This window comes from Lucilia sericata, unplaced genomic scaffold (genome assembly GCF_015586225.1).
Source record: "Lucilia sericata isolate MDLA Ls3-8-SP2 unplaced genomic scaffold, ASM1558622v1 Contig007271F_arrow, whole genome shotgun sequence".
Classification (NCBI taxonomy): domain Eukaryota; kingdom Metazoa; phylum Arthropoda; class Insecta; order Diptera; family Calliphoridae; genus Lucilia; species Lucilia sericata.
In genome coordinates, this window is record NW_023997917.1 from 2,025 (window position 1) to 15,452 (window position 13,428).

Genomic DNA, 13,428 nt, shown 5'->3' on the forward strand with positions numbered 1-13,428 from the left:
GTTTGTTATGATGGAATACAACTTTTTTCAAACCCACAACAAATAGATATTGACATTAAATTTGACTTTCAAAATTTCGTTGATTTATTATCAAACCAAAAAAAAAAAAAATATTATACAGACAATTGAACAGAAAAATACTTTGGAGCGCAATTTGGTATACAAAGAAACTCTTAGAAATTGTATAGACAAATTGTATGTTGTTTTTTACACCCTACACTATTATAGAGCGGAATGTATTAGGCGACTAAGCCTATAAATATTGGTGCTATAACTTTATAAAAGTGTTACAATCTGCTAGGAGTTACTGTCTGAGTTGGTTAAAATAATTTGATAAAATTTTACTTATTTATTTAAAGCATCAATTCACATTTTCGCATTGTGTCCACATCTAGATAAAGTTCAATTGTTGTAAGAAAATACAATAAATTTCGAAGCAGATCAAATCTGAGGTCGCCTATAATAGCCAATTTTTTGCTCAGAGACCAAAGTGTAGCTTTCTAAAAGGATTGAGTAAATATATGTACATATATCAAAATCTAGCATCAGAATTTCTCCATCATTTGAGATTTATTAGACATTGTCTGAAATATGCCCAAAAAATTTTTTCAAAATTTACGATATCTCAAAAACCTAGAGAGTTACACTGTTTATAACATCAGACTAATTCCAAAACTGTTCCTCTTTCAAAATTATGGGAATAACTGATCCACAACATGGTCTTATGTAATGCGGGCCCTGGATCATGTTGCTCTTAATGAACATGGTTCAGATCTGCATTACATAGAACTAATAAACGGGTCATGTACTCTAAAAATGTGTGCAGTGTAATAGTTTTGGGATTCTTTAAATGTATCAGAATGTACAGAGTAGCCCACTGATGTGGTGAGACCTATTCTTTAGAAAATTGTTAATTGGTCTGTTGTTTTTGACTTTGTTTCAAATTTTGCTGGCTGGTGTAATTAGTTTTATGACAATTGGACCATCATAGGGTCTAGCCTCCATACTGGCTAGGTAATCCGGTGCAGGGGGTCATATAGTCGTCTACAACTTCTCACTTTTTTTATTATTTATATTATTTTGTTAAAGTTTCTTCTCTCAGCTTGTAAATGAAGACCTCTTCTGACTCTCGAAACACAGACACAACAATTTCTCTATGCGAATGAAGCACACATAAAAAAATATTAAAGGTCACCTTGGAACGCGTAGAGTAAAGATTCCAAAAACTAAAGAATATTAACAACAACAACAATAATAACAAACGTACAAGAAACGTGCGTTAACTGAATGCATTATAGCAATGACGAATACGTAAGAGAACCGAGCGGCCGACCAACCACTAACACATAAAAAGTTTTTACCAACAACCCATTTGTATGATGATGAAGTAGACAAAATTTTCATTCAATTCTTAATAAATTTCGTCATCATACTAAATGGTGACGCTAACGCTACACTAGCAGCGCAGTAACAGCATAAGCAGCTGACTAAGAGTGTTGGTTTGAGCGAACGTACTATGAATGCTGGTGGAGCAGTGGTGCGTGCGTTGACATGTGGGGGGGCAGAGTGAGTAAAGCCAGAGTGTACGACGAGGAGGAGCATGGTGGTGATTTTATAAATTTGTTGTATATAAATAACGGCAAGACCGGCATAATTTCAAATTAACAAAAAGTTAGTGAGTGAGAGTAAACGAACAAAAGTTTACTTCCAGCAAAAGTATATAAAAAAATACACATTACTACACAACAGTATTTCACCACAATTTTCCTTTTGGATTTAATAAAACTACATCAAACAGTACGTTGTCAAACGGCTAACAGAGCAGACGTTCTCCTTTAAACCAACAATAAAAAACAAAGTGAATTAAATTTTTTTTGGAAAAAAAATCTAAAATAAAAAAGTGAGTGTTGTTTAAACAAAAATTTAAAAAATTTTATAATTACAAAATATTGCAAAAAAAAAAAACAACAAAATAATTAGAGAGTCTTTAATTGCATTTGATATTATCATTTTTTATTATTTGTTATTAAAAAAGTGATGTCATTTAAGTTTTTAAAAATATATATAGTGTTTTTTTTTTTTTTTAATTTAAAAGAAAATATTTATATGAAAAATTGTGTCACCATTTAGTTGAGCAAAAAGAAAAAGAACAATACAATTTATTGTCTTTTTTTAAAACAATTTTTATTTAATTTTATTAAAATCAGTGTAGCGTATAAAGTAATTTTCTGTTTTAAAATTTTATTTGAAATTTTAAATAGTAACGTTTAATTCTGGGAAATAGTACACCTAAAATTTTTGTCGTGATTATCGTCCGAAGTCATGAATACAGAAAAACTTTAATAATTTAATAATAAATCGTATGTTAAGCTTTGCTAAGCTTTTAGCCAAAGCTTCCTTAAAGGGCGTATTAAGGGACTGCTAACTTTAATCTGCAGTGGTCTGGGGTCTTTTTTTGAGATGAATGTATGTGAGTGTACCATATGGAGTGTTCATTTTTTATTACTAAAGACCTCCTACAGTAATCGAAATGTTACCATAATACTGAGGCCCATATGACCTTCAAGAAGGTTTCAAGTTAAGATAGCAGTTCTAACTTCAAATTGAAACGAATACAATGAAACATACCAATCATATTAATAAACAGAATTTTATAGAAATTGGGGATTTTTAAGAACTATTAAGAGTCAAATTAAAATAATGTGATTAAGAATAGTTTTATAGAAAAAGTTATCAAATAAGAAATTCTGAAAATTTTTTGTCAAGAAGATTTTTAAATTTCTTTTCGTCATGAAAGCTTATTCGATCACAATTGTTATAAGTCGACCCAATATTTCAGTTTAAACTTTTTCTATATAAACAACAAGAAAGTGTTTTCTCAATTTCGCAAAAGACTTTTTGAAGAATATTTTCGACTTTAAAAATCTATAGTCTGGACTATAGACTAGACTATAGTCTGGACTATAGACTAGACTGTAGTCTGGACTATAGACTAGACTGTAGTCTGGACTATAGACTAGACTGTAGTCTGGAATATAGACTAGACTAAAGTCTGAAATATAGACTAGACTATAGTCTGGAATATAGACTAGACTATAGTCTCGACTATGGACTAGACTGTAGTCTCGACTATATACTAGACTATAGTTTCGACTATAGACTAGACTAATATCTCGACTATAGACTAGACTATAATCTGGACTATAGACTAGACTAATATCTCGACTATAGACTAGACTATAGATCTGGACTATTGACAAGACTATAGTCTGTACTATAGACTAGACTGTAGACTGGACTATAGACTAGACTATAGTCTGGAATATAGACTAGACTATAGTCTGCACTATAGACTTGCCTATAGTCTGGACTTTAGACTAGACTATAGTCTCGACTATGGACTAGACTATAATCTGGACTATTGACAAGACTATAGTCTGGACTATAGACTAAAATATAGTCAGGACTATAGACTAGACTATAGAATACATTAGAGCCTGGACTATATATAGAATATATATAATATATTCTATATATAGACTAGACTATAGTCTGGACTATGGAGTAGACTATAGTCTGGACTATAGACTAGACTATAGTCTGGACTATAGACTAGACTATAGTCTGGACTATAGACTAGACTATAGTCAGGACTATAGACTAGACTATAGTCTGGACTATAGACTATACTATAGACTGGACTATAGACTAGACTATAGTCTGGACTATAGACTAGACTATAGACTAGACTATAGTCTGGACTATAGACTATACTATAGACTGGACTATAGACTAGACTATAGTCTGGACTATAGACTAGACTATAGTCTGGACTATAGGCTAGACTATAGTCTGGACTATAGACTTTAAAATAGACTAGACTATAGTCTGGACTATAGACTAGACTATAGACTAGACTATAGTCTGGACTATAGACTATACTATAGACTGGACTATAGTCTGGACTATAGAATAGACTATAGTCTGAACTATAGACTAGACTATAGTCTGAACAATAGACTAGACTATAGTCTGGACTATAGACAAGACTACAGTCTTGACTATAGACTAGACTACAATCTCGTCTATAGACTAGATAATCTGGACTATAGACTAGACTGTAGACTACATTGGATTCTGGACTATATATAGAATATTTATAATATAGTCTGGACTACAGACTAGACTATAGTCTGGACTATAGACTAGACTATATTCTGGACTTTAGACTAGACTATAGTCTGGACTATGGAGTAGATTATAGTCTGGACTATAGACTAGACTATAATCTGGACTATAGGCTAGACTATAATCTGAACTATAGACTAGACTATAGTATAGACTGTAGACTAGGCTATAGTTTGGACTATAGACTAGACTATAGATTAGACTATAGTCTGGATTTAGATTAGAATATAGTCTGGACAATAGACTAGACTATCGCCTGACTGTAGGCCAATATTTTTGTTTACTTTTACCCAAACTTGAACTACCCTTAAAGAAACCAAAACAATACACCGACAACTTTTCAAAAAACAAAATTCCTCTAGATTAAGCTTCTTCTAACTCCCATTATTCTTCTTATACATTATTATGGGCAAAAACTTTAACACCCTTAAAACAGGAACTAAAACAACTAAATTTTAAAGGTTTATTCACCTTAATATAACCTTGTAGACGCGAGGAAAAAAAAGATCCAAATCCCAAAATAATTTCACTTTCTTTAACAGACATGCGCTTTTTATATGGTAAAACCTGAATAAAGGGACGCATTAGTAAAAGAAACAGCTGTTTTCCTGGTTCATGTTAAAGCATAATAAAGTTCCTATATGATATGTTTTCGACTTTGACTTTGCAGCAAGGTCACACTAACAATTTACCATTAAAGTTACTCTCTCAACTTTAATGAAATTGAAGTACCCCCCAGTATAAAATTTAGTTTATTTCCTGATAAGATAAAGCGTGACATCGTTAGTTTAAATGTTATTAGAAAACTTTGTTAGTTGCACTTTTCTTAATCTATAGGGATTGACGATAATTTGTTAACAATAAATATTTAATTTATTTGAAAACATTATTTGCAGTATTTTAACTGATAGTGTTTAAAAGTACAAGTAATAAAAAAGAAATAATATTTTTTTCTCTATAAATATATAGAAAAACATGAATCATTTACGTGTCTCGTGACTTTAAAACGAGACTTAATATAAATATAGAATAACAATTAATCACATTCATTTTAATAGAAATTATTAACTTTATTCTAATTTCAAAAAAGTTTTTTTCGTATAAAAAGCTTTTCTTTAAACAAAAAATAGAAACAAAATAAAAATTGAAATCTTATTTTGAAAATATTTAATATTATTTTTAAGTTTTATATGTTTTTATAGATTTTTTTTATTAATTTAATTTGTTACTTTTCTTTAATTTGTTTTTGTTATTCTCTCCATTTTTAATATTTTCAATATATTATTTTGTATCTATTAGTTGCGTATATCTTTGCCGGGGTATTTGTGTATCTATGTGTTAGAGTTTTTTGTGTGTTTAATTTTCGGTGCTTGCCTGGTATTATTGTGTAGTCTTTTTCAGAATTCCATTAAATTAACCTTGATGAAGGTTATTTTAACATTCAAATAAAATAAAATTTGGTTGTATGAAAACATTCCCTCCCGGCTTGTTTTTCTCATGACGAACCCTCATTAATATCTATTTAGAAAATTTTTTGTCAGTCATTTGAAAATTAATTTAAGTTAAATGGAACACACGTGATGCTGTTTGTTTTGAATACAAAGTTCTTTCATATTATTAATAATTAAATTTATAGTTTTTCTTCGAAAAACAACAATTAATTTTGAACTAAGAAGAAACCTAAAACTTAAAAATAATCAAAAGATTTGTAGCCTTAAAGTAGAAATATAACTGAACTAGAACTGAACTAGAACTGAACCAGAACTGAACTAGAACTGAACTAGAACTGAGCTAGAACTGAACTAGAACTGAACCAGAACTGAACTAGAACTGAACAACTGAACTAGAACTGAACTAGAACTGAACTAGAACTGAACTAGAACTGAACTAGAACTGAACTAGAACTGAACTAGAACTGAACTAGAACTGAACTAGAACTGAACTAGAACTGAACTAGAACTGAACTAGAACTGAACTAGAACTGAACTAGAACTGAACTAGAACTGAACTAGAACTGAACTAGAACTGAACTAGAACTGAACTAGAACTGAACTAGAACTGAACTAGAACTGAACTAGAACTGAACTAGAACTGAACTAGAACTGAACTAGAACTGAACTAGAACTGAACTAGAACTGAACTAGAACTGAACTAGAACTGAACTAGAACTGAACTAGAACTGAACTAGAACTGAACTAGAACTGAACTAGAACTGAACTAGAACTGAACTAGAACTGAACTAGAACTGAACTAGAACTGAACTAGAACTGAACTAGAACTGAACTAGAACTGAACTAGAACTTGAACTAGAACTGAACTAGAACTGAACTAGAACTGAACTAGAACTGAACTAGAACTGAACTAGAACTGAACTAGAACTGAACTAGAACTGAACTAGAACTGAACTAGAACTGAACTAGAACTTAACTAGAACTGAACTAGAACTGAACTAGAACTGAACTGAACTAGAACTGAACTAGAACTGAACTAGAACTGAACTAGAACTAGAATACTGACACTAGAACTGAACTAGAACTGAACTAGAACTGAACTAGAACTGAACTAGAACTGAACTGAACTGAACTAGAACTGAACTAGAACTGAACTAGAACTGAACTAGAACTGAACTAGAACTGAACTAGAACTGAACTAGAACTGAACTAGAACTGAACTAGAACTGAACTAGAACTGAACTAGAACTGAACTAGAACTGAACTAGAACTGAACTAGAACTGAACTAGAACTGAACTAGAACTGAACTAGAACTGAACTAGAACTGAACTAGAACTGAACTAGAACTGAACTAGAACTGAACTAGAACTGAACTAGAACTGAACTAGAACTGAACTAGAACTGAACTAGAACTGAACTAGAACTGAACTAGAACTGAACTAGAACTGAACTAGAACTGAACTAGAACTGAACTAGAACTGAACTAGAACTGAACTAGAACTGAACTAGAACTGAACTAGAACTGAACTAGAACTGAACTAGAACTGAACTAGAACTGAACTAGAACTGAACTAGAACTGAACTAGAACTGAACTAGAACTAGAACTGAACTAGAACTGAACTAGAACTGAACTAGAACTGAACTAGCACTGAACTAGCACTGAACTAGCACTGAACTAGAACTGAACTAGAACTGAACTAGAACTGAACTAGAACTGAACTAGAACTGAATTAGAACTCAACTAGAACTGAACTAGAACTGAACTACAACCGAACTAGAACTGAACTAGAACTAGAATAAGTTATCTTACGGATGTCTTGTTTTCCCCTAAAAACTTAAAATTTATATTCAATTTAAATTGTTTCATTTTAAATTTTTCTTTCTTATAGATGGCCACCGTTAAGGAAAATCTCATGAACCAAGTTGCCGAAGTCTTGCCCTCCGGTGGCAACAAGGTAACCATTGTTGGTATCGGTCAAGTCGGTATGGCTTGCGCTTTCAGTATTTTGGCCCAAAATATCTCCAGTGAAATTTGCCTCATGGACGTCTGCAAAGATAAGTTGATGGGTGAAATGATGGATTTGCAACACGGTTCCAACTTCTTGAAGAATCCCAAAATTACTGCCAGTACCGATTATGCTGATTCGGCCAACTCCAGATTGTGCATTGTCACCGCTGGCGTTAGACAAAAGGAGGGCGAATCTCGTTTGTCGTTGGTACAACGTAACACTGACATCTTGAAGCACATCATTCCTAAATTGGTTGAAAACAGTCCCGATACCATTTTGTTGATGGTCTCCAATCCTGTTGATATCATGACCTATGTTGCCTGGAAATTGTCTGGTTTGCCCAAGAACCGTGTTATTGGCAGTGGTACCAATTTGGATTCTTCTCGTTTCCGTTTCTTGATGTCTCAACGTTTGGGTGTTGCCCCCACCTCTTGCCACGGCTGGATTATTGGTGAACACGGTGACAGTTCTGTACCAGTATGGTCTGGTGTTAACATTGCTGGTGTTCGTTTGCGTGAATTGAACCCCAACATTGGCTCCAGCGAAGATCCTGAGAAATGGAATGAGGTACACAAGCAAGTTGTAGACTCGGCCTATGAAGTCATTAAGCTAAAGGGTTACACTTCCTGGGCTATTGGTCTCAGTACTGCTGCTTTGACCTCGGCTATCTTGAGAAATACTAGCGCCATTGTTGCTGTATCCACCTCAGTTATGGTGAGTTAGTCGAAATGTTGCCTTTAAACTCCATTTATTAATGTTATATTTTTCTTCATTTCTAGGGTGAACATGGCATCGACAAGGATGTCTTCCTTTCTCTACCCTGTGCTTTGAATGCCAACGGTGTTACCCATGTTGTCAAGCAAATTTTGACCCAAACTGAAATTGATCAATTGCAAAAATCCGCCAATATTATGGCTGAAGTACAAGCTGGTCTTAAATTCTAAGTTAATCACAAAACCCTCCTAGTAAATTAGAAAAAAACCGTAACACAAAATACAACTCAAAGATTAAGTTTTATGTGTGTATGTAAATGTTCTTTATGGAATATAAAAAATATTTTTAAGTTTTAAATTTTTATTATTATTTATAATTTTAATTTTTTTTTTAAGTTTTTATCTGTATTATTTTTTTTTCTTTTAACTGTTTTTGCAGTTTTAAGAAATTTTTAAATTAAAAAAAAAAATATATAAAAATAAATTTTATGATTTTCTTTAAAACACATTTAATTTGGTTTTCATTATTTCATTATTTTACGAAAGAAAAAATTTTTTGAAAAAAGTTTTTTTATTAGAAAATTGTCGTGTTTAGTAAATGGTACTGTACTATAACTCAACCGTTACTACCTCATTAGCAAATTGTTTTGAAACAATTGCCGTTAATTCGAATATTAACTAGTATTAATTTCGGACTCGGTTTAATTGGTTTCATTAGCTAAATTTTCTTTATAAAAATAGCATTTTAATATATAAATCGATTACAACAATTTAATTGCATGTAATGTTAAAGTATTGTATTTAAAAATATAAATTAATTTTCAAGACTATGCACTAAAAAAATAATATAAAAAAATTAAATAAAAATTAGCACTTATGTAAAAATCATAAATACAATGAAATTATTCTTCAAGTTATAGCAATGTTACGATTTTAGATGGTATATCTTACAAATACATCTCACATCTTAGACATCTTGATAGACCTTGAACCTTTCCAGTAATGTTTAGAAAGCTTCTATCGAAAAGCTTTCGAATGTCCGGATATTCTTAAGAAATTCTTTCGAATTCTTGAGTTCCGCATCTAAAGAAACTTTCGATAAACTAAAGTTTTCATTAAAAAATCTTACGGATGTCTAGAGTTTCGATGATAGATCTTACAGATGTCTTAAGTTTTCATAGAAAATTTATCGAATAACCATTTAAAGTTTCTTTAGACAACCGAGTGTCTGAAGTTTATATAGAAAATCTATTGGATGTCTATAGATCCTAAGCAATTCTTTTGTGTATCTGGAGTTTCCATCGAAACTCTCTCAGATGTCTGGAGTTTTTAATCACAATTTTGTTCTCTAAACTGTAACCAACTTTCACATTTCACCGCCGGGATACTTACTTCCTCAACCAATGCTTACAGAACTATAACAACCCGGCTGTAAACATCTCTTGGGAAAGTAGCCAATACCATTGGGATATATATCTATGGAACCCATGGGACTGCGTACACCAAAAACATTACCTTCACCATGTATTACCACCACCCGGGAAGAAATATTGCGACGAACATATAAATCACTGGAGCCACAGATATACGAGCAAGGATCTATAGCTATAAGTTGGCCTATAATAGTGTTTTTAAAGAAATCGAGTTCCCTTCAATTTACATTGAATTTCAGACATCCGAATGTATGAAATTTTCATATAAAATCTTGTAGATGTCATAAAATCTTACGGATAGCTTGAGTTTTCATAGTTTCTGCTCAAAATCTTTCAGATATTAGGAAGTACTATAAAAAATCAATCTATATTTAGAGAATCTTTCGAATAACTGAAGCTTTAGTTAAAAATCTAAAGAATGTCTGGGCTTTCAATGGATAATTTGGAAATGTCTTGAGTTTTCATGGAAAATCTATAGAATGAGTTTCATTGAAAATTTTTTGGATGTTTGGAGATAATATAGAAAATCTGGCGGATGTCTAAAGTGTCTATAGAAAATCCTTCGGATGACTGTATTTTAAACGAATTCGAGTTTCCTTCGAATATCATAGAGAATGTCTGAAATTTCCATAGAAAATCTTGTGCATGTCAATGTCAATCCTTCGGATATCTAGAACATCATAGTTTCTGATGAAAATTTTTTAGATATCAGGAGCTACTATATAAACTCTTTAAAAATCTTAAGAATGTCTGGGGTTTCGATGCAATATCTTGGGGTTGTCTTGAGTTTTTATAGAAAATCTATGGAATGAATGTCGAGAGTTTCTTATGATCATATGGATGTGAGTAGATTCTATAGAAACTCGATCAGATGTCTAAAGTTTACTAAAGAAAATATTGGGATGTCTTTCATAGAAAATTTCGTGGATGTCTTGAGTCTCGGATGCCTTAAGTTTTAGTCAGTTTCTATTGAAAATCAATCCTTACCTAGAACATCTTTCGGATATTCAAATAAATCCTTAAAAATCTTCTTTTAAACAAAATATATGGAAAAATCTCGCGAATTACTGGAACTTTTATTAAAACCTTAAGAATACCTTCGGATTCTATGAAAATTCCTGGGGATATCTTGAGATTTCATAGAAAATTTATTGAAAGGTTGTCTAGAGTTTCTTTTGATCTTATGGATGTCAAGAAGTCCTATAGAAACTCGATCAGATTTCTATAGTTTCTATAGAAAGTTTTTTTGAATGTCTTCCTTCAAAAATCTTTTCGATATCTACAGTTTCCAAGAAAATCCTAAGGATCAACCGAATCTTGCGGGTATCTAGAGTTTTCATAGAAAATCATTAGGATATTTAGAGTTGCTGTAAAAAATCTCTAGAATACCTATAGTTTCTATAGTCACTAGAATCTATAGAAAATCTTATGAAGGTTTATAATTTCCATAGAACGTCTTTAAAATCAAAAGACTTTTTCTGTAGAACTTCTTTCGGATACTAAGAGTTTTTATGGATTATCTTCCGGATCTTAAGACATTTACTAATGCTTCGAGTGTTCTTTCCACATATTATTCCCCAAATGTTAAGATATGTAATGAATGATCTTCGAGATTCAGCTTATATACAGAACCTCTTTTAAAATTTTAAATTAAGAAATTTCAAATATTAAGGATCACATAGATCTATCCAAATTTAATATATCATAGAGATCATATTAGCATAGAACTGCAACATCTAGAACCCACAAAAGAAGTCTAGACATATTCACCAGAGACAAAATTTTCTGAAAACTAAAAGTTTTTATATAAAATATTGATGTTTGGTGGATAACATATGATGTAACTGATTAGTGTTATTTTAGGGAATACTTTCTGTAGAACATTTTCCAGACATTCAGTAAAAAATCCTCCTCTTAGATATTATTTTGTGGATTTAAAGTCTTTCTAAACTTTGCATAGAAAATCTTACGGATTTAAAGAATTGCGGATGTTAAGATTATCCTCAGATATTAAAAATATGGATGCAGGTAAAGAGATCCCATAGATCACTCTGAATTTCCATCAAAGGATCTGAAACTGAAATATCGACTATATTTATCAGCTTAGCATCAAAATAAAATAAATTTTAAACGTCATAAATAAATTTTATTATAAATATTATACTAAAGATTTTTTTTCTATAAAACAAAAATTCCTTTTGGATCTCATTCCTAAACACTTATCAAAGGTTTATAAAACTTTTTTTCTTCCATAGTTTATAAACTTCGATAATTTTTTAGTTTCTTTTATAAAAAAGGCAATAAGTTCCGTTTTCTCAACATTTGATCATTATTCTTGCTAATTGTCCAGATATTGAGCAAATGGTATTTAACTATATAAAGAAATCGCTTCACTTTCTCTTAATCCTGCTAATATACTTCAACCCCTGCTCCTTTAACGTAAACGGTGGAGAAGGTTGGGTTACACAAAAGTATAAACCTTTAGCCATTTCCGGATATGTTATACCAAATTCCACTGTATTAGTATAATCACAATTTTGTTCTCTAAACTGTAACCAACTTTCACATTTCACCGCCGGGATACTCACTTCCTCAACCAATGCCTCCATAAATAATAGGAAAGGATACATGTGACTGCATACAGAACTATTACAACCCGGCTGTAAACGTCTCTTGGGAAAGTAGCCAATACCATTGGGATAAATATCTATGGAACCCATAGGACTGCGTACACCAAAAACATTACCTTCACCATGAATTACCACCACCCGGGAGGAAATATTGCGACGAACATATAAATCACTGGAGCCACAGATATACGAACAAGGATCTATAGCTATAAGTTGGCCTATAATGGAAATCTGCTTGTAGTTATTGAAATATTCCTCGGAATAAGTGGAGATGCCCAAAGCAGCCACATTGGCGCCCACTGAATGTCCCGCCACAGTTATATCTTTAGGATCAATACCATTCTCAGTTAAAACTTCTAGGATTTTAGAAACAAAATAACCCTGCAAGGTAAGATGATGTCGGAGGGCATAGTACAACTGTTGAATATCCTTGGCAAAGTTACAATAATAACATTGAGTTCCCGCCTTCTGGACTGCAGCATATGTAGATGAGATTGTATGCTAAAGTAACTGTCGGCGGTATAGAAACCATTAATATAAGCAAAGTCTTGCGCTTGGGATTTATATCGAAATCCCTTAACTCCGATAAGGAACGTATGGGTAACTCTACACTTTGATTATTTAAGGTCAAGACATGTATGGTAGTATCACTGGGATTAATGCCATCAAACAAAGACATAACACCCTCATCCACAGGGGCCTCACCTAAAAAATTCAATGAAAAACTTTATTGTATAATTCCGATTCTTGATGATGTTCTCCAAAAACTCACAGAACGCCTTCCATCCTTGTGCAAAACTCTCCGTTAATATTTCTATATTCTCTTGTTGTATCTTTTCAATAGAAGCGCTGTTTGCACTCACAACGATCGTTATAAAATAAATTAAAATTTTACATTTTTGCCACATTTTCGGTTTTTGTCACTCTGCTGATCTTTTTTTTTTTTTTTGCTGATGATCTTGGTATGTGGCTTTGTCGTGTTGTTTTGAAGAAAACATTTGC

General features: G+C 32.1%; 2 protein-coding genes across 3 annotated transcripts; one reads left to right on the forward strand and one right to left on the reverse strand.

The window, feature by feature from the left end:
- The first annotated feature begins 1,650 nt into the window (after positions 1 to 1,650).
- LOC119615705 (L-lactate dehydrogenase) lies at positions 1,651 to 8,871 on the forward strand. 2 transcript variants are annotated; one of them, XM_037971708.1, is made up of 3 exons: positions 1,651 to 1,900; positions 7,531 to 8,364; positions 8,430 to 8,871. In XM_037971708.1, exons 2-3 carry the CDS (start codon positions 7,531 to 7,533, stop codon positions 8,592 to 8,594), a joined length of 999 nt encoding a protein of 332 aa, XP_037827636.1. In that variant the 5' UTR covers positions 1,651 to 1,900; the 3' UTR covers positions 8,595 to 8,871. The 2 variants fall into 2 exon arrangements, with proteins under 2 accessions (XP_037827636.1, XP_037827637.1); XM_037971709.1 differs by having other exon boundaries at positions 1,652 to 1,904.
- A 3,315-nt stretch (positions 8,872 to 12,186) lies between these two features.
- LOC119615706 (lipase member I-like) lies at positions 12,187 to 13,334 on the reverse strand. Its single transcript, XM_037971710.1, is given in 4 exon segments — positions 12,187 to 12,866; positions 12,869 to 12,967; positions 12,970 to 13,131; positions 13,199 to 13,334. Coding segments are annotated over 4 exon segments (1,077 nt in total).
- Between the last annotated feature and the right edge of the window lie 94 nt (positions 13,335 to 13,428).